Source organism: Microcebus murinus, chromosome 5 (genome assembly GCF_040939455.1).
Source record: "Microcebus murinus isolate Inina chromosome 5, M.murinus_Inina_mat1.0, whole genome shotgun sequence".
Lineage (NCBI taxonomy): Eukaryota > Metazoa > Chordata > Mammalia > Primates > Cheirogaleidae > Microcebus > Microcebus murinus.
In genome coordinates this window covers 31009482-31031371 of record NC_134108.1, presented here as the reverse complement: position 1 = coordinate 31031371, position 21890 = coordinate 31009482, and the positions used below count along the sequence as shown (strand labels likewise).

The following is a 21890-nucleotide window of genomic DNA, read 5'->3' as shown; positions in this document are numbered from 1 at the left end:
TCAGGACCCTGCTCTGCCAGGTGAATGGATATTCTTCATGCAGTTTTGTACAGAACTATCATAGACTTTGTCAGGACAAGGCCCATAGTACATGCTAATGTGTAATCTAATAAGTTTGGGGTGCATAAAACATGCAACCTCACACAAAGGTACACTCACTGTTTGTAGTGCTACTGCTACCAGTTTTTGTCCTCAAACACAGGAGTTCTGACAAATTGTATTGAACATAATCTACACAATAATGTATACTGTGTTTGTAACTGCATACGCCTCAGGACAGAACTGTCATTTTGACTTGGCATCAAAGAAAAGCAAATCTTCCACTAATAATTTTACATGTATGAGGTTTGAAGGCATATTTTTCAGAGCAGCTTCTGACTCCATATATTTCAAACCTTAGTGCTTCTCCACTTTCCATATACTTCTGTAGTCAAGTGCACAGAGCATATTCATATTGTAATATCACCTTTTGTCCCAGAATCAAGAGAGTCTGCACAGCAGGTGGCAGGAGTATTTTGTGGAAGCCATTTCTACACCACAACAGCTAACTACAGCTTAACTGTGTACAGAAATGACTATAAACCACATAAACATATCACTAACCTATACTAAATATGTCCCCATCTTCCATAGACACATGTCCCCAAAATGTCTATGGCAGCTCCACCACTCCTTGATACAAAGAATGTGGCAGAGGGGAAGTTGGAATGAAAAGAGACAGACCATTAATCACTTGCAGTTAATATATCTTTTTTATTTTGCAAACTTTACAAAATCTATGACCATGTGCACATATTTCCAGCATTCCTCCCTGGGTTTTGGTAGGGCCCATGAAAATGACGGGCACTTATGCTATTCCCAAAGAGCCACTATTCCTGTCACAGACTATTGTTAATAACTAGAAACATCTAGTTTATACCACCACCATAGACAGGATGGGACTACAAGGAAGCTGTGTTCAGGTGGGCATCTCCCAATGATCACTTTTATAAACAAAATAACTGCAAAGTGGGATGAACTGACACTGGAAAATTTCATGAACAATAAGACAAAATGAATGTTTCTCAAATTGCTGGGGCAGACTGTACTAGCAAAATTTACAAAAATAAAAATGAAATCCAATAAAACCCACAAAATGATAACTTCTCAAAATAATTTCTTCCCTATCGATTTGTTCCCTACATAAGAACTCCAAACCTGTATGTTGATACTTAGGTTCAGAGCATCTGGACAAACCTCTTTCTATAAGTGTTCCATACCCCAAAGTGTATTCCGCAGACCCTAATCTCCTGAGATTCTCCTGGCAAGAAGAAGGTTTGGGAAAGACTGCGCTCTATATGCTACAATGCATCTTACCAAACAAAGGCTCTCATAAACTTTGCAATAAAAAACCTACTTACCCCAGTATTCTCTGTGCTAATTAACCATTCTCCAAGCAACTTCTAAGAAAATGTAGAATTAGTTTCACAAACTGCACTATGGGCATAGTTCCTTGGCCTATTGTCAGTATTATTGAGTTTCTAGATCACTGTTTCACACAAGTGTATTTTCTATCACTTTTCCCCTTCCTCAGTGTGTTCCGGGCACAACAGGCTCACCCCTCACTCTCCATCAGGCCAAAAGCATTCCCATCTCAGGAGTTCAGTACTTGCTGTTCTCTCCGCCCATAACCCTATCCCTCCAAATGTGTAGCGGCTTATTCTTTCACTTCGTTTGAGTCCCTGCTCAAAAGTCAGCTTTTCAGAGAAAACTTCTGTTATGGACCAAACTGTATCCCCTTAGCCCTGCCAAATTCATACATTGGAGCCCTAACCCCTAACGTGACTGTATTTAGAGACAGGGCCTTTATGGTAATTAAGATTCAATGAGGTCGTAAGGGTAGGGCCCTCATCTGATAGGACTGGTGTCTTTGTACCCTATGAATATACATACATACACATACATATGAGAAGAAGGAGGAGGAGGAGGAGGAAGAAGAGGAGGAAGGGCACTCACACAGAGAAAAGGCCATGTGAGGACACAATGAGAATGTGACCATCTGCAAGATAAGCAGGGAGGTCTCACCAGAAACTAACCCTGCTGGCATCTTGATCTTGTACTTCCCTCCTCCCACACCGTGAGAAAACAAATTTCTGCTATTTTATCTACCCATTCTGTGGTATTTTATTATGGCAGCACTAGCAAACTAATATACCTTTCCTGACAGCCCTGCCTAAAATTAGCACTTCTGTTATTCTCTCATCTACTTGTCTTGCTTTATTTTTCAGTAGAGCACTTATCACTACTCAACCTTGTGTATGTATAGCTCTAGGAGGTTGAGAGGCTGTAGAGTGTAGTGAAGTATAGTGGATAAGACTCTGGGCTCTGGTTTAAATCCTGGCTGCCACTTTGTAGTTGTTTGATCCTTGACAAGTTATTAATATGAAAGTCCCATGAGGTTCTTCATCTGTAAAATGGTGATGACAGATATGGTTCTTACTTTGAAGGCATCATTACAAGAATGCAATGAGTTATAACATGCGTAGTGCTTAGACCATACCTGGAACAACATGAGTATTCAATACCAGTTACCTGTTGCTGTTGCTTTATGTCTGTCTACCCCACTAGAACATAAGCTCCACAAGGACAGGAACTTTGTCTGATCCATGAAAATGTCCACATCCCCCAAATCAGTGCCTCTGGGGCACATTTTAAGCCCTCAATAAATATTTGTTACCTGCAAATATGAATAATGAAATCTGTAGGCCTTTTCTCAAAGTTCACAAAGTAGAGATCTTTTTTTTATTGAGTGATACCTTGTAACCTAAGATTAGCATGTGATTTTAAGGGCCCTTATCTTTGTGTTTACTGTAGTATTGCTGCCAAGTGATCTGCTTTAATTGACACAGGCTAATGAGCAAAGTTCAGAGGGGGCAGTTAACAAGAACCAAAGGAATGTAGGCTTTCATACGCAAAAGAGTTCACTCTGGAACTCTTATATTTACATTGTGAGTGATGCTTCATTTCAACAAAACATCACCCATGGAATTAAATCAAACTGTTTCATTTGAAATTCATTAGTTTCGTTTGTATTTGGTTTTTTTTGTGTTGGTTTTGTAGCTGTACGTAATTTGATATTCCAGATATCAGTCAATGGTTCTTTGGCACCTTCTGCTGATGAACGTCAGGACTTGCATTGCTCTATGGTGTGTCACCGCAGTGAGTCATTCTTTATGGCTCAGTCGGACAAATGCAGAATCCAATTCAGACACCTGGCGGGTTTGGCATAAATAGGTCACAATTGTCTGCAATAGGCTTTTGGCTAGCTGTTACTCGTAGTCCATAGGTGATATGACAGTAATCTCCAAGGAATTTTCTCCTGAATAGCAGATTTTATAATCACTTTTGCCTAAAATCATCATATAAATCAACAGTGAGAGTATTTGCTACTAAGGAAATGAGCAAGAGGCCATAATCCCCAATATATGTCCCTCATTTTCACCAATGTAGATATTTCCAATGACGTTAATGATTATTTCTACAGGGTAAAAAGCCAGGTAAAGAATTTGTGGTGATTTTGTTAAGAAACTGCCTACTCTATGGCCCAAAATCTGATAGATCAAATAGATTACCAATGTTTCAAACACCTCCATCTTTCTGTGGCTTCTGTGCCTACTAAGTATAGCTCCAAGTGACTGTTTTGGATTGAGATAATAGCCTTTATAGATCAAAGTTCACACGATCTGAAGGATATTTTAATAAATTCTAATGTTTAATCTTCTAGAAGTTCCTGTGATGAGGTATTTTTTGTAAATTAAGAAAATCTTTTATACTAGGAATGAACAATGAGAAATTGAAATTTTAAAAGCAATACACTTTACAATAGCATAAAATATAAAATATTTAATACTTAGTGATAAATCTGATGAAAGATGTTCAAGACTGGCATACTGAAAACTACTATTGAGTGGTGAGAGGTGTGGATCCTATTTCAGTCTTCTACGTGTGGCTATCCAATTTTCCCAGCACCATTTATTGAATAGGGATTCTTTTTCCCAGTGTGTGTTTTTGTTTGCTTTGTCAAAGATCAGATGAAAATATGAGAATGCTTTTATATCTGGGTTCTCTGTTCTGATTCATTGATCTATGTCTCTGTTCTTGTGCCAGTACCATGCTGTTTTGGTTATTATAGCCTTGTGGTAATATAGCTTGAAGTCTGGTAAAGTGATACCTCCCAATTTGATGCTTTTGTTTAAGGCTGTTTTGGCTATTTGGGCTCTTTTCTGGTTCCATATGAAGCATAGAATTATTTTTTCTCTATCTGCAAAAATGGAGAGATGTTAAAGATCCAAATAAATGGAAAAATATATCATGTTCATGGGTCAAAAGACTCAATCTTGTTAAAATACTGATTATCTCCTCATATTGATCTATAGATTCAACACAATCCCAAAGTCCCACCAGGCCTTTTTTTTATGGAAATTGATAAGCTGATTCTAAAACTTGTATGAACATGAAAATGATCTACACTAGCTAAAATAACTTTGAAAAAGAAGAACTGAGTCAGAGGACTAAACAGTACTACAGTAATCAAGACAGAGTTGTATTTATGCAAAGATTAACAATTAGATCAGTGGAACAGAATAGAGAAGGCAGAAATAGACCCACACATAACTGACTTCTGATTTTTGACAAAGGTGCAAAGGCAATTCAGTGGAACAAGGGTAGTCTTTCATCAAATAGTGTTGAAACAATTATCCAATATCCAAATATCCAAATATCCAATATCCATCTGCACAATAAAAAAAGAACTCCAACCATTCCTCTTATCAATCACAAAAATTAACTCACAATAGATCAAAGGCCTAAAACTATAAAACTTCTAGAAGAAAACACAGAAGATCTTTGTAATCTTGGGTTAAGCAAAGATTTTTTAGACATGAAATGTACAATCCATAAAAGAACAATTTGACAGACTGAACTTCATCAAAATTAAAAACTTATATGCTTTGAAAAACATTGCTAAGTGAATGAAAAGACAAGACACAGACTGAGAGAAAAATCCTTGCAAATCATATATTTGTAATTGACTTGTATCTAGAATATATAAAGAACTTCAAATTCAGTAAGAAAAACACAGATTTTTAAAAATCAGCAAAATAGTTGAACAGGCATTTCACCAAGCAAGATACATGAATCTTAAATAAGTATCTGAAAAGATGCTCAATATCATTAAGGAGTATATATTAAAACCACAAGGAGATACCACTTCACACTATTGAAATGGCTAAAATTAAGACTCACTGTACCAACAGTTGCTGAGTATGTGAAGGAACCGGAATTCCCACACACTGCTGGTATATGATATAAAATAATACAACCACTTTGGAAAACAGTCTGGCAATTTCTTAAAATGTTAACATATATCTACCACATGATCCAACCAAGATGTCTGACTTCTGGGAGGGAAGCTGTTTACTATTCACTGCTCAGGAATGCCAGGCAAGCACCCCAGAGACCCTCTCAAACTCTCTTATTTTGTAAATTAGAGTACAGACTTTACAGCTAGGACAGAGACTCTGCAATTATCATGTAACGTCCCTGATAAAAAGAATTTGGGAGGTGCTAGCAGTACCTTGTCCTTCATAGATCTTCCAGGCACTCACTAACAGGGGCTGGAGACAGGCTTAGAACATGACAGGAGGAATGAGCCCAAAAAGGTGGTTGCCAATTCCTCCCCACCAAAATTGGTCCAAGTTCTCCAAAGGATCCTTTGAATATGGAGAGGATTCTTTTAGTCAGTTATAGTTTATAGACCAGTATCTTTGGAAAATTTTCGCTAAATCGGTCAATAACAACTCAACATAGTTAACAATTCCATGTCAACATTGACATTTGTCAGTTTATTGACTTCTCTTTTCCCAGAAACTTTGGAGTTAGCACACAACCCACATCATTATCATTTAGGGACCACCTTCTACTGCTAAGGGTGGGCCACAGGAAAGGACAAGCTGGGCAGAGTGGAGGGTGCAAGCTAATGTGGCCAGGAAACACTGATGCACTGAGTGGAAAAGGAGCCACATCATCAGCCACTCCACTATGTTTCCTTGTGGCCATGATCTGTTTGTGTCTGTTCCTACTCTCAGAGGGGAGGGACCATGAATTACTCTTCGCACATCTAGCACCTAGTCCAGAGGTTGGGTTCTGGTAGAATTAAATGTTTGTTGAAAGATGAATAAACCAATGAACCTCTCAGAGAAGTAGTCAGAGTGGCACACCTGGAAGCTGACATTACTGTCATTTATTTATTGGCTGTTCTCCTTACTTACCTTTGTCTAGGCGTTCAATGAAGTCTTGCCAAATGGAATTAAATGGGAAAAAAGAACATGACAAATATGTTCAAATATGACAAAGCTTCCTGAAAGTTTTTTGATGTGGAAAGAATCTCGTTTCTCCTTCCTTGGTCTTAGTTACATCAACTATGTATGAAGGAAAATTCACATTTTCTAGGTACAGGTACACAGATATAGTAGCATAATTATTAACATGTCAACTGCCATGTGAGTTGTATTTAACTCATGCTACTTTTGAGCTCAGGGCCTTGTGCAGCAAATGTAACTGTAGTTGGTTCATGAAAATCTTACTTGTTGATGTTATTATTGTTACAATTAATATCGACAATTTTATTGCATATAACTCATACACAGAAAACAATAAAGAATAACAAAATTTTTATTAGAGATGATAATTTTGTTTTCAAAGTTTTCATTCTATTTTCATAATAAAACACTGTGGCCCCAAGGAAAAAGGTTTTTTTCTAGTGTGGCAGTCAATGTGTTAAGTAATTTTTAACTTCAAAATTTAGAAAGTGTAGGAAATATTCTTCCTGTACCTGGAAAAAAAAATATATATACACACATATATATATCAATGAGATTTGCTTGAAGTCAGGACTTCCCATTCCAATAGGCTGACTGCAAAGAAATTTTAGCTTCCCGGGGTCATACCCACTCCTGTCAGATAAATTCTCATCTCTGGAAGAGTTTGGAAGATCTGCCTTTCAATTCCTCTACACTTTGTAGCTGAGTTACAGAGTAACTTGCCAGCAGTCCTATCAGAATTCATGGAGCTATTTAAATAGAGCAAAGTCCACAAAAAGTTCCACCGAGAGGTGCTGAGCAAAGGCCGGAGCCCCAGAAGAAAAGAAGTGCAGGCTCAGAGCAAAGCTTCCGGGTCGGAGTGACTCCCACCGTCCAGGGCTATGCAGTTGGCCATGAGTTCTGTGCTGTCAGCTTTCCTGGGAGAGCTCCCCAGCTGGTTCCTTTTCTTTGGGGTCTTCCTGCCTGTGACCTTGCTGCTGCTCCTCCTCATTGCCTACTTCAGGATCAAATTGATTGAGGGTAAGCGTGAAGCCACCCGAGGAGGGGCTGGCGTCCTTTCCTGTGGCACACCTCTGACACATCCCAGTGCACCAACAGGGTTTCTGGGAGGCCTGGAGAAACACACCTTTTTGATCTGTAGGTGCCTTTCAATAAGCCCTCTCTCAAGATTTGGTGGGTTTGGCAAAGTCTGAACCTTTCAGCAGTGTGGATCATGGGCTAGAATGTGAAGGCAGGCCAGCTGCAGGGACCCCTCAACTGTAGCACCCCACAAACTGTGAGTCAGCACTTTTCACATGTGGTTGCTTGTCACTGTCTCTCAAGGCAGTAGACTCACAAACATTAAAACATTGTTCATGGTCTGCCTTCTCTATGTGACAGATGTATGAGCATATGTGACCGTGTACATGTATGTGCTGTGTGTGCCTGTATGTTCATGCATGTGTATGTGCCCGTGTGTGTGTGTGTGTGTGTGTGTGTGTGTGTGTACACACACTTCTTTCTCATCCTCTGAACTTCTAGTCAGGAAATGTTCTAAGCATTGTGCTGTCACAGTGTTTGGCAAATGTGATAGATAGATATTTGACCTTGGTATAGACTTTCCATGAGCGTGTAGTTGTGAAAACTCAGGAAGCTTGAGGTGATTTGGAATGGGCATTTGAGTTCTGGATTGAGATGTTTATTCTGCTATAATTAAAATTAATGAAATTGGGCCGTGAGTTGTTAGACTATGTGTCAATACTCTACCCAGTAAACATCAGATTAATATCATAGAGGTTAATAACTATTTTAGCAATATCAACAAAGACCAGTCATATTTCTTAATTTAGATAGTGTTGTATTAAGCTACTAAAAAACAAATTTGAAATTCCCTCCTCTTCCACAAAAACTTGCCAAGTCCAAACAATGCCTTCATCTATGTTCCCATATAAACAGATACTCAGAATCTTAAATGGCTAATGCCATAACATTTAACCTAAAATCTTACAGAAGTACAATTGGGATATTTATTTCTAAGATGAAATATAGAACATACAGAAATCCTAGGGGACATACAGGATATTATGGAATTGCAACTTTTCCATCAGAACTAACTAAAATATCCCCCTAGCCTTTCAATTTTGTGTCTCATTTTTATGAACTGCTCCCTTGTTGACTGATCAAGCCATATTCTGTCTCATTCTACTGGATTCATGTGTTAAATCCTTTTCTTTATTAAGTTGGTTTATCCTCCACTGCCCTAAGATCAGTCTGCTGGATGTCCTGCTACCCAGTCATTCATTACCACTGAGCCCTGGAAAGAGGCTCCAAAAAAGGGAAGAGAAAATTCGAAATCTCCAAGAGCCTGACTGCAGCTTCTTTTCTGTCTTCCAACTCAGAAGGGCTGTCAAAGTGTTTGCAATAACCACCATCAGTCACATGCATCCCTGGCCCCCAGGGACATTCAGCACCTTGAGGATAGTAAAAGGATGCAGATGTCACTGTCAAGGACTTGGATACTCCATGTAGTTTCCAAGTTTCATCTCCAGATGTCTCAAAAATTTCCAGTATCTCAAAAATGTATCAAGCAAGAAATAAGGCAAACAACAGGTCAAGAGAGCCTTGTGGATTTATAAGATTCTTACTAGCCTCTACCTACCTGTTATTATAGGCCAGATAATTCAAGGGGACATCTGGTATTTTGGTCAGACTCTGCAAAAGAGAGAAGATCTTGGATTTATAGCTTTACTCATCTATAGAAAAACATCTAGAACATTTAAATGGGTCTAAATATTTTATTTAGATAATTCTAGGGTAAAAACATATCAATCACATTGTGACAGAATGCCCTGGAAAAGTCAACTTGCAGTTGAGCATGTGGCCTGGCATCAAGGGGGATAAATATTTTATTTAGATAATTCTAGGGTAAAAACATACCAATCACATTGTGACAGAATGCCCTGGAAAAGTCAACTTGCAGTTGAGTACGTGGCCTGGCATCAAGGGGGCTGACACCAGGAAAGTGCAGTGAAAGTGCTGGCCACAGTGCCAAGCAGCAGCATCTCCAAATTCTGATATGCTACTGAGCCTCTTTTGACTTCTAGACTTGCCTATAACTATACGTCTTTCCCTTCCTTCTCAAAGCATTCATTTTTTGGAGCATAGGAGCTAACCCAAGGGACAGCAAGAATGTCAGCCTCACAGGATGAGGACCAGTGTTCTCTGGGGAAAGTCCTTTCCACCTTTGCCCCATACTTCTGGAGAGCAGTAGTTCTCATTCATTCATTTGTTCAACAAATGTCTGTGAATCTATCGTATACCATGGATTGTCATAGGTACCAGAACAGACTTTAACTATGGGCTTTCAAGACTTAGCAAAAACAGTACTAGAAAACCACAAAACCGGCAAAATCATCAGACATTAGGGTAGATACTACAAATCCATATGTTTCCATCCCTGGCTTCATTAAATGTCTGGTCAAAGGGCTGTAAGAATGACCTGCCCTTTTTCTTAAGTCTTTTCCAAAAAGTCAGAGCTGAGCACTCCCGCCAGAGGCAGGATCCTCTAAATAGCTAAGGGGTACCCCAGAAATGTAACAAGCCTCTTCTGTGGCTTCTCCCACGTTGGCTTGCTCTCACTAAAGTGTGCCTGGAGCTTCCAGGCTGCAGGGAAGGAGCACAGGAGGAGTGAGTGCGGAGGTGGAAGGAGCTACTTACTATGGCAGAACAGAAATCCGTGCATCAGTTACGTGATGCAATGGGGGTCCCATCTGAAGGTTGCTGTTGAAAACAATACCAATAACTAGAAGCACTGTTACCAGTGCTGCCAACCACCAAGTGAGCATTGCACAGCTGAGTGGACACCAGTGGTCCCTCCTGTTGTCAGTTTTCATTCTGCTGACACTGGGTTTTAGGCATGCCAGGGTGAGGGAAGTTTGGGGACCCTGGGCACTATCCTGTAGAGATTCCTGACCAGGGTGGCAGCTGATGGGCAACCAAACTGTAGTATATTATTTTTTCAAGAATGTTATGTTCAAACTACCATTTGCTTCTATTTCCCCTTTTTCCCAAATAGAATCTGTCCATTTTTTGGAGTAATTCTTAATTACATTTCACAGTATTAGCAGACAACCTTAGACAACGACGGATGTTTTCATTTTTATGTAGATCTGGTCCCTTTTACTTCAAATACTCCTTTCTTCTGGGGGAAAAAAAAAACACCCATTCTAAGAACATGTAGCTTAAAAAAAAATTACGTTTCCTTCTGTAGCCATTTTCCTAAGATTAAGTAGTAATATCCTCTCTCTGGTTTGGGGGAAAATGAGATCACTTGGCCCAAAATAAAATATCACCAGTTTGTATCTCCATTTCACAACATCCACTTAAAAACGGCAAACAGATGGTCAAATGTCATGTCGTTAATCTTCCGAGCGGGGTTATGGCAAGTGTAATCATTCCTATTTTGTTCCTGTAAAGAGAGGGACGTTGATAGATTAACTGGCATGTTCACAGAACCTCAGAGTCCTGCATTCTAAAACAGAAACCCAGCTTGCCTGTCTCACATAGCCAGGTCTGTCAGACGAAAGGGCCATTTTAAGATGTGATAGAAAGCATGTGGAGGGATTGTAATCATTCAACATCAATCCCTCCACTTCAAGCCTTAGGAGGTAATGGCGCATGTAAATTTAATTAGTATGTAGAGAGCATCAATTTTCTCACAAAGGAAGAAAGAAAATTCTCTAACATCCTGCACTCTTCAATCTGTGTCAATGGCCTTGAGGAGGAGCAGGTTGCTCTTGGAGTGAAGGTCTGAGTCTTAAACTTTCCATAGCCGAACCCTTTATCAACCACTGCTGTGGACATCTGACACCCCTTAGGGTGGAAGTTTTCATTATCTTATCTCCCCAAGTCCTGAAAGTCCTAACCATCTAATTCCAGTACCACCTCACCCCCAAAATACCATCACCCTGATCAAGAACAAACTGCTCTCTAAAACAGCCAACATGGCCCCAAATAGTTATGCAAAATAAAAAAAAAATGTGTCTACTTAACACCTAGAAGTTTTTGTATGGAGTTAGATCCAAAATAAGGTCGGGTTTTGATCAGGTTCTGACCTTCCGCAACTTACATTCTGAAACAGATAACTGAAGTTCTGAAAATATACAGAGTGGTGAGGTGTCTTTCACTGAACTTCAGGTATACATCTTAGTGGTCAGCAACCAAAAAGGAAAAAAAGTTATTTGGAAAAAGAATAACTTAAGGGTTAGCACAGTAAAATTGTTAAGAGCCCAGACTATGGAGTCAAACCAAATGGGTTTGATTTCCAGCTCTGTTAACAATGGCCACTCAATCTCTTGAAGCTTCAATTTCATCACATGCAAGATAGAAATAATATTAGAACATAGCTATAGGGTGGGTGTGCAGCTTAAGTGATCTGATATATATAAAGTTCTTAACAGTTCCTGGTCTGAATAACTGTTGGTCATTATTATCCCTGCTTATAAATTCCACGGTGGCACTGTTTGTGTCATTACAATAGCTATTATTAAAATTGTCTTGCAATAATTAAGTAAATTTCCCAAGGTCACCTACCCAGGAATAGGTAGAAAGAGGATTTGAACCCTGGCTGTCTGGCTCCAGAGCTAGCTCTCTCAGCCAACACATTACTCCTACAGTATTGAACACTGAGTAGGTGTTCTATTGAATGAAAGAATCTTTTTGGCTCAGGCAAAAAAATTAACCACCATCTGTGGGAGAACTTTAAACAAGGCAAGAATTTGATCAATCTCTTTATATAAGAGAAGTAATTATAATTATTGATGATGGTGATTCCTCCACATAAAGATCTACCTCTGAGTCAGAGGGGATTACATTTCTTCACCTGTGGTCCACCAGGGAAAACTTCATTGCTTGCAAAATTTTCCATAATAACAAACTCGAGTGTTTTCAAGGCCACCTGTCTATCTAATCTCTCTCCGCGCATTGTCCTTAATAGATCCATTGAAACAAAATGATGGCCAAATTGCAAGCTCTTTTAGGAGAAGGATAAATCATTTTATTTCTCTCACTCTCTGCATGGTGCCCAGCACACTTTATTCACTGGATAGATGATTCATTAGAGATTGATGAGCTTCCTCCTGGCCTTTCCATTCTAGTTCTCTCAACTTAATAGTTTGCTTCTTTCAATCTCATTATTCAGGTCACCCACTTTCAGCTCTACAATTTGTATTCTGGTCCCTCATTCAAACCACCTGTTGTGCAGTTAGCCATTGGTAATTAAGAATAAAGGGGAAGAAATTACTGATGTTTTAATGAGTTATAGTCTAAGCCAAGGGCCATCTCGAAGGAATAACTTTGAAATAGCAACAATTTATATGCAAAGGCAGTGTGACCCAGTGCTTGAGTATGGGACTCTGGAGTCAGACTGTCTGGGATCAAATTCTGAATCCATCCATTTCTGTGATGTTGAGCAAATTACCCCAACTTGATTTCTCTTTGCCTCAGTGTGCTCATCTGTAAATTAAGAATGATGGTGACTGGCTCATAATGTCATTGCAAGCATTCAATAAGAAGGCATGCAAAGGGAGTCACAGTGTCTGGCACATAGCAAGTGTTCAATAGTATTGGCTATTAAATCTTGAGCTTCATGTCACCATCGCATATGCACCCTCTCCTGACTAGGATGGCAAACACTTATAGAGGCCTAGAAGAATCCAGGTCAGGGAAAGTGCACATGTCCTAGGGTGCATGGCATATAAAGTATCAGGCAAGAGATAAGTTGCATGGACTTGGTATGGGAGCCAAAGAGAACATTTTCAGGTTCAACTCTATAAACATGTTTATTATCTCCCATGAGATTAGAAGCTCCTGGTCTCCAGCTTGATTTGATTAATTATAATTCTGAGAATAAAACTTTTGAGGGCAAATGCAGGATCGGTTGTGTGTGTTGGTGGCAGTCAGGAAGAGAGACATGTTCTCTGATGTACAAGGAAGATGTGTCAGGATCTCAAAAGGGATCTCAGGGCTAAAGATCAAATTTGGTTATCACCAGAGAGATAACAGTGGAGGCTACAGGAGCAAATAAAAGTATACAGAAAGATGGTACAGAATATTCATAGTAGCCAAAGGGAGGAGAATGATTGGGAAAGGTAATTGTGTCAATGCCACTGAGGAAGGAAACAGGAGATTGGAAAATGCCACTAGATTTAGTAACCAGATGTCATTGATGAGTTTTAATATTTTAGTTGAGTCACTTTGACAAAATATTTTAAGGAGTGAAGGAATGTGCAGTTGTGAAAGGTTGAAACAGAGTCGTGGGTAAAAAATTGTCAAAGTCATCAGTAAAAAATGCCAAAAGATAGAAGGGAGACAACTAATTTGATTTGTCTAAAATCTATAAATGGCCACACACATTTTTGGGAGGGAGGAAAAGGGTAGAAACCCTGACTTATTTCCATATCCCGAAGCCCTGGCCTATATACACACTTAATACATGCTTACTGAATGTGTGGGTCTCAATTTAATCAACACCTAGTCTATTAAATGTAAGATATACTTATCATGTAACCATTTTCATCACAGTAGTAATTTGTCCACTTTAGCTAGGGCCATTATTTAGAAAGAAGCATTGACACATCTGTTGGAAGTGGTTGAGGACATAGACATCCTGTAGTAGGACTTACTCTGAAGACCTGCACTTCTGTGACCAGCCAAGGTCACCAGCATCTGAAATGCTCGCCTATAATTATAAGTTGTAAATGACCAATGGCATTCAGCTGTCTCCAAGTTATTAAATGATATTTTTCCTTTCAGTTAATGAAGAGCTGTCCCAGTCTTCTGATCGACAACACAATCACAAGGATGGCTCTTCCCTGTCCCAGAGAAGGAAACGGTCGTGACTGGTGGGGACCTTCCAATAGCTGAAGCACAATGAATTTAATTTCTATTGGTCAGAGAGCAATGGTCCACAGTGCAGCTAATTAAGTAGACTGACAAACTGGAACCACAGCAAAAATAGAACACTAAGATGCTTGTTCTGAACCATATTGAAAAGTGGCAGCTATTGTCCAAGAGGACTTCTGTGAGAATCAGCTGAAATAGAGAAAGTATCAAGATTTTCTCAGGTTTGTCTATGGACTGGACACAGAACTTTTTTACTTTTATTGTGACCATGTTCTGAAGGGTGTATTTTTAAAATAAAATTCTTAAGTATGTTATTACATAATCCCATATGATTCTGGTTTTAGAGATGAAGAAACTCTGGTAGAGATCAAATGAATGGCAAAAGATGAATGCCTCAGAGCTCAGTAGAGTCCCTATTTAGGAGTATTTCCCTGTGTTCCTCTTGCAGTTCAGCAACTCTTAAATGACACCACTCAGGTGTCATTTTTGGACCTGAGTTTGTGTCTCTCCTTTTCCCAAGTGCTTTCACGAATCATTGTCACAAATGACATACAAAGCAAGTGGAGTCTCCCAGTAGTAGGTATGGCTTACCCATGAATGTAGCTTTGCACATGACATGACTTGGAAACAGAGGAAAGGAAAGGAGAACAGAATGTTCACATAATTCCTGAGGCGAATAAGGCAAGAAGCCTGTAAAACCAAAATACCAGGGAGCTATATCTAAATATGAAAAAAAGTCAACATTTCACTAACAGAATCCTTCTCTTTCAGTGGGAGCCCTAAAGGGCCACCATAGATAATTGAAAAGAAACACTTAAATCAAGGTGGTAGTTAAAAAAGATTGTAGGCCAGGCGTGGTGGCTCACACCTGTAATCCTAGCAATCTGGGAGGATGGCTTGAGCTCGGGACTTCGACACCAGCCTGAGCAAGAGTGAGACCCTGGTCACTACAAAAAATAGAAAAATTAGCCAGGCATGGTGGTGCATGCCTACAGTCCCAGCCACTCGGAAGGCTGAGAAGGGAGGATCACTTGAGCCCTGAAGTTTGAGATTGCAGGGGCAATCTCAATGACGACACCACTGTATTCTAGCCGGGGCGACAGAGTAAGACTCTGTGTCTCACTAACTAACTAGATGTGGTTACTATTGTGCTAGATACATTTTCAAGTTGACATTAACCAAAGATGTTCAATACTTTCTAAGTTTAAGTCTGGTTACATTCCAATCTTTGCACATGACTCTAACAGGCTATTATAATGATTCACTTTATAAAACATGACGACTTTGGTCATCTCTAAGAAATGCACCAACTTTGATAATAACATACAGTCACACAAGAGATTGTGTGGATGACCAAAAGCAAGAATGCACCACCCGTGCTGGACATTTTCTGCTTCTTCCTCTCAGGCCCACCCCAAAATTCTTTCTACCCCTTCAGGGAGCAGTTGCCATTTGCACATCTTGCATAATATATATTTACTTAGTGTTTGACTGAAGACACTCATTTCTACAGTTTATTGCACTTGCTTATAATGAAAATGTCTGCTGGGGCTTTCAGATGGAGGTGACTCAGAGTAACAGTGCTCACGCCATATGGAAGGAATAACAATATTCTCTCAGTTCTGGGAGGGATCTCTTTTTAGCCCCTGCTGGAAATCAGCTTATATAAGAATGCTTTCTTTAACAGAAGGTGTGAAAGGACACTCGCATTCCCGTCTCAGGCAGCTGCCAGCCAAATCTGTGGCTGAGCCATCAGGGTTTGCTCCATCTTCCTCCAGAAACGGGCACTTCAGAGTGATTTTTGCCCCTGCTGAGTGCTGGTCCACACGTCTCAGCTATTGTGGCAACACATGTGCTCTACACATACATGTTCTCAGCAGTGAGCACAACCAAGTAGTTTAAAGCAAGACCCGGGATTTTGTTTTTGTTCTTTTGCCATCAAATGAGAGTAAAGAAACTCCAATGAAATCGACTAGATTTGTGAATTTTTTAATATGTAGAAAAACATGTTAGTTTTCCCAGGGAGGAACAAGTCCCAAGGGTTTCATTATCATCTGCTTGAAGGCACTGCTAATACATTTGTCAAATCATTTGCCAAGCACAGCCAAGCAGCTGCAGTCATGTCTTTGCTCTTCACATCTCCTGGGTCCAGTTTAAGATTGCATTTGGGCCTGGACCGATTCGGTCCTCTTCACTGCTGCTGAACAAACAGGCTATCTTGGCCTCCACCTAGACCAGCCTAGCAGTCTCCTGACACGATTCAGGTGCATCTTATTCTCCAGGGCCCAAACTGTTGGCCTCACCCCAATAGTTCCTAATCTTACTGTTTTAAATAATTTTTTTTAACATAAGTATGCCTAGGGGAATATAGCCTGAAACTGACAGAGCCAGGATTTGAACAGAAGACTCTTGACTCCAAATCTAATGAATCAATTTCTCATCATATTTCTGATGTTTTAGTATCTGAAAGAGTTCCCTAATAGGAACATGTTCCTGCAACTGGAGACTTTCAATAAAATAATAGGTGCTTTAAGTTCTGTCATGTTGCCATTATTTATTACTCAATGAAAATTTACCAAAAATATTTTTACAGAGGTAGCCCAAAGCTGTTATCTTTCCATCTCTCTTGTTCATCATGTTGGTAATTTAGCAATTTGATGTTGGGAACCTGAAAGTCCATGACCACTCCACATCCTGAACCTATGCAAGCTGAAAAAACATAAAATTGGGCAAGGAAGGGCACATATTATGTTATCAGACATATTATCTGCAAACCCTTTAAAAAAAACATGTAAATTAATCTGGCCAGGTAATAGTACACTTTTAGTAGCAATTGGAAAATCAAGAACAGATAAACACTCCTAGAAAACAAAAACAGCTTTTGGTTGAAATCTTAAGTTCTTTAGCAAAACTAAATCTCAGAAATCAGAGTTCATAACTCTTTCAGAATTCAAAATGTTAAACACTTTGGAAATAAATGTTCTGATTTGTTTATAAAAATGATTAGAATTTTCAAAGCATGCTCATGAGATCCTTGCTTTCTGACTTTATAATTAGTGTTCCAATCAGAAGAGACCTACGAGTTCATGAAAATTTAGGCAATGGCATGTATTAATATATACTAACATATGAGTGACAAACAGAATAGCAGGAAACATACCTTGAAAAATACCATCAAATGAATAATTACCATCAAACAGATTTGAAATTTTAAATTATTCTTTCCACTTTTTAAATTTTTCAAATCCACATCACAAAACTTGTTGATTTACTTTTCTATTTATTCTACCATATGGGGTTTTGGAAATCCAGTTTACCAGGTGAAATTATAACATCTAGAGAAATATTTTCTAAGACATACAAAATACTAAAAAAGACAGCCTTGCTGCTAGTCATGTGGGATTAACAATTAACATTGTCCTGAGTGGCTCTCTGGGTACCAAGTCCTGAGAGATGTTCTAGACGCCTCCAGGACCCCAAACGCTGCCCTTGCTATCTGAGCTGAACAAAACCGAGCCCTAACTGAACACTGCATTTCCTAGTCCACGGGAACTGTGAGGACGAACTTTCTTCCTATCACTGTTATCATCACTAGAAGTATGCAGGAAAACAGTTCTCAAAATGCCCTGGGAAGATCATCCTATGATTTAAATGTGAATGCTAAACATACAAACTTTCTGATGAGAAATATACTTACAGATTCACATTTGGTTCCATAGTATTTCTAAGGCTTGGCTTATTGAAATAGCCTTCCCTAGAGAGTTGTTTTTGTAATAATTATAGAGAAACTGAGAAAGGCCTTTCACAAGGTGAGAGATAATTTAGTGGAAAGAGTTCTCAAAGATGACAGCTATGCAAATTATATTTAACACACTTATTTTAAATGACTAGTGAAGAAAATGCTATGTAACATTTTAAAAGAAATATACCCTGTTGGCCATTTGTTGTATATTTAAAAGGAAAGTATATTTAAAAGATAATCTGGTATGCCTTGGCAAAAGCTTTACAATAAGCCGTGTCACTTAGACTCAGATGCAGGCCCGCAGCAGAGTCTGGTTTGCCTGATACATTAAGGCTCAGTAGACACAAAGTAAAGAAGGACATGAATCACAGAAGCAAGATTCAGATGGTACAGCTAAAATGTTTCCTGAAAACAAAACAAAAAACACACAAAGAAAATAAGCAAAAATATGCCTTAGAGAATTTATAAAAGTTAGGGTGGATTATTTACCCAGGCAGAAGGAATCCGGAATGCTAAACATTAGATTTACAAATTTTCAACTTTGCTTTCGCACTTTCTAATCAGTGATGTTGGCAGCATCATCAAATTATAAAACAGAGCTGAAAATAGATTTTAAAAATGCTACATACCACAAAATACTATGACTTCTGATGGGAAATACCACTCGAGTTTATTATTTTAAACCTTTATAAAAAGAAGCAGGGAGCTTAGAGAATAAACAAACTTTATTTTATAACAGTATTACAGAAAGCAAAATATCATTTAATACAACTTGAAGCTGCTATAAATCTAATCTGGCATCATAACTATACATAGGATCAAAAGCAAGGGGAAAAACGTTCAATACAGTTAATAAGTCCCTATCAGGTCTCTGGTATCAGCTTTAAATGGTTTAACATTCTTCCAACCAACAGAAAAAACACCCTAGCCCCCTACCTCTCTTCCCAGTGTCCTCAAACCTGTGTGAATCATCAAACTATCTGCAAGAGATATGCCTGCTCGATAACAAAAGGTCAGTTTTACTTATACACAAGGAGGTTTAATACAAAGCAAGTGCTCTAACCAAGTGTTCAGATAATGGAAAGTATTGAAATTTGGATATGTTAAGAAAAAAAGCACTAAGGTTTTAAGCTGCCTGAATCTTTTAGTAGAAGGGAGGAAAGGGTTTTTTCTTTCTCCTCCCTCCCGTTCTGGAATGCTGCCGAAGAGGTGCGTGTGAGAAGCACTGGCACTGTGGCACGGCAGGTCTCTAAGCACAGTGCATGGTCAGCGAACTTCGTAATTCTCCAGTCTGGAGATTCGGACTCTCTACTAAAAGTAAAAAGTCACAGGACTGGAAAGTCAAAGGGTTCAATATAAAAAACAACCCCAGTGAAACTCTGAAACATTAGAAAATTTTCAAAATGTAAGAAATGCTTTTAATCTGTATTAATATTTTCTCATACAGTATATTTACTGCCCTTGGAAAACTCTGTAAATATTTACTGTGAGAATTCAATGGAAAGAATCTGGAAGAAGGAAAGTCACTACCTAAATTAGTCACAGAGTTTCCTTTCCGCACAACAGCACCTGTTCAAGTGAACAGCACCTTACCAGCGTGGGCTGGCTTTGTTCACTGTCATTGGATCAAAATGAGCCACAAAAAGCAGGTAGTTGTACACAAAGTAAACAGGAAACAAAAACAAAAACCCTTAATTAAAAAAAAAAAGAACAGAACTAAGAATATTTAAAAGTGGTTATAAAACAATATATTAAAATGGGTGGGAACAATATAGACCAGAGCTGTTAAGGTAAGGTTTGGTGTTGGCATTTTAATTCTTCAGGCTTCTGGTCATCGTTACCAGTTGTAGCATAAATTTGCTGGAGTAGTGGTGTGGGATTAAGACTCGGAATGGTCAAAATTCTTCAGGTTCACAAAGTTGAATGTTGTTTTAAAAATGACTTTCTAGAAGAGAAAAAAGAGACAAGTCTTAAAACATTCCATAAAGAAAGGCTTGAAAAAAATGTTACATAACATTCATCAAGTTTCCAATCAACTAATCAACAGTTACTACCCATCTAGCCCTATAGTAAATAATATGTTTACCAGATGACAAGCATGAGAGGCTATATTCCACCCTTGAGAGCCTTAAAATATCTGGAGAACTAACAAGCACACTAGAAGCAACTGGCAAATAAGAGTACACTGCAAAAGAATTAATTAGTGTAAAACAGAGACAATTTGTATAGAAAGACTCTAAAAAAGAGAAACCAGAGTAGGTTATAAACCGAGATTCAGGGAGTGGAATGCCACAGTCCATTTTGCCTTCACTGAAATGAACAGAAAGGGTGCTTCAAGGTTGAGAGAGTGGAACACGGAAATGAGGAAGGGGGCGTGGGAGTGAGGCGGTACATGGTACTTACTATGATATTAAGATGGGCATAACGATGTATGGGGGGAAGGCAGAAATGAATGGGAGAAATGAATGAAGAAATAGACATTTAAAGGTAAGGACTGGTATAGTGAGTAATGGAAGGTAAGAAATATTAGCTCTACTCTTTTTTTTTTTTTTTTTTTTGAGACAGAGTCTCACTTTGTTGTCCAGGCTAGAGTGAGTGCCGTGGCGTCAGCCTAGCTCACAGCAACCTCAATCTCCTGGGCTCGAGCAATCCTGCTGTCTCAGCCTCCCGAGTAGCTGGGACTACAGGCATGTGCCACTATGCCCGGCTAATTTTTTTTTATATATATATATCAGTTGCCCAATTAATTTCTTTCTGTTTATCGTAGAGACGGGGTCTCGCTCTTGCTCAGGCTGGTTTTGAACTCCTGACCTTGAGCAATCCGCCCGCCTCGGCCTCCCAAGAGCTAGGCTCTACTCTTTAATACTAGCCTAAGAAGTATGAACTTCACCTAATAGACCTGAAGAAAAAAAAAAAGAATGAATTGGGAAAGAAAATTCAGACAAGAGCCAGGGAGAGACAAAATGCAGATCAAAGAGCCAGCAGGTGACCAGTTCGTGCAGGGCACGGTAAGCCTAGGAAAGGAGGTTGGAACTGCTTCCCCTTTGATTTAGAGGCAGGGTTTGGCATGACCTGATTTATATTTTGAAAATATCGCTGTGGCTTCAGTGTGATGGCTGCAGGCAGAGAGGGGTAGAGGCAGGACACCAGTCAGGAGATCACTGCAGGGGTCCAGGGTGGATGGGAAGATGACAAATGTCGGGCATTACTGCTAGATGGCAAGGACCCAGACTTGAGTGGTTGTACAGAAATCAGGTGGAAGAGAGAAACCCAAGAGGCACCACTGAAGAAGAAGAATCAGAGTGTGGTGGTAAGGAGGAAGTACCATTGAGGACTATGAGGTTTCAAGTCTGGGGCTTAGGACAAATAAAAAAGAGAGTGAATCAAGGCTTACGGCCTGTGAGAGCCATGGACTAGAGATGTAGATTTGGGAGTAAGAATGAAGGGGTAAGTGGAACCAACAGATATAACTAAGTCTCATGTGAGTATAGATCTTGGGGAAGCCCCTAATCAAAGGTAAATAGGTAGAAGACCAAAAAACCATGATGGTACCTTGGTCCTGAAAGAGAAAAGTTTTAAGGTAGCAATTGTTTCATTTTCTATTTCGGCTTGGTTGCAAGTTTTGGCAAAATGATAGGTAATTACAGAGGACAGTGGAGAGTGGTAATTACTGTCCTTTCCAAGAGACACTGGTCCCAAAGTCAATTAGAATGTACCTTCTTTTGGTTAGACAAAATTAAGTCATGCTTTAATGAAAAAACTCCCCAACATTTAGATTCATCACAGATAATATTACAGCCTCTTGATTTTTCAGGACAGATTAATCGAATTCATTGTTTCCTACCCTGTTGTCTGCCTTAGGTTATTTCATTACTCTTTAGTACTTCTGCATGATTCTAGGCAGGGAA

The 21890-nt window shown here is 39.2% G+C and overlaps 2 protein-coding genes across 24 annotated transcripts in view; one reads left to right on the top strand and one right to left on the bottom strand.

Annotated features, from left to right (window-relative positions):
• Positions 1-3464: 3464 nt before the first annotated feature.
• SMLR1 (small leucine rich protein 1) lies at positions 3465-14562 on the top strand. Its single transcript, XM_076003566.1, is given in 3 exon segments — positions 3465-3536; positions 7121-7379; positions 14151-14562. Coding segments are annotated over 3 exon segments (417 nt in total). The 3' UTR covers positions 14237-14562.
• Positions 14563-18689: 4127 nt separating this feature from the next.
• The window catches only part of EPB41L2 (erythrocyte membrane protein band 4.1 like 2), a 202950-nt gene continuing 199749 nt past the window's right edge, over positions 18690-21890 (bottom strand). For all 23 annotated transcript variants that reach the window (XM_076002942.1, XM_076002955.1, XM_076002949.1 and 20 more), the window contains one exon: positions 18690-19927. The gene's annotated coding sequence lies outside the window, so the exon portion shown is untranslated. The remainder of the gene's footprint in view (positions 19928-21890) is intronic.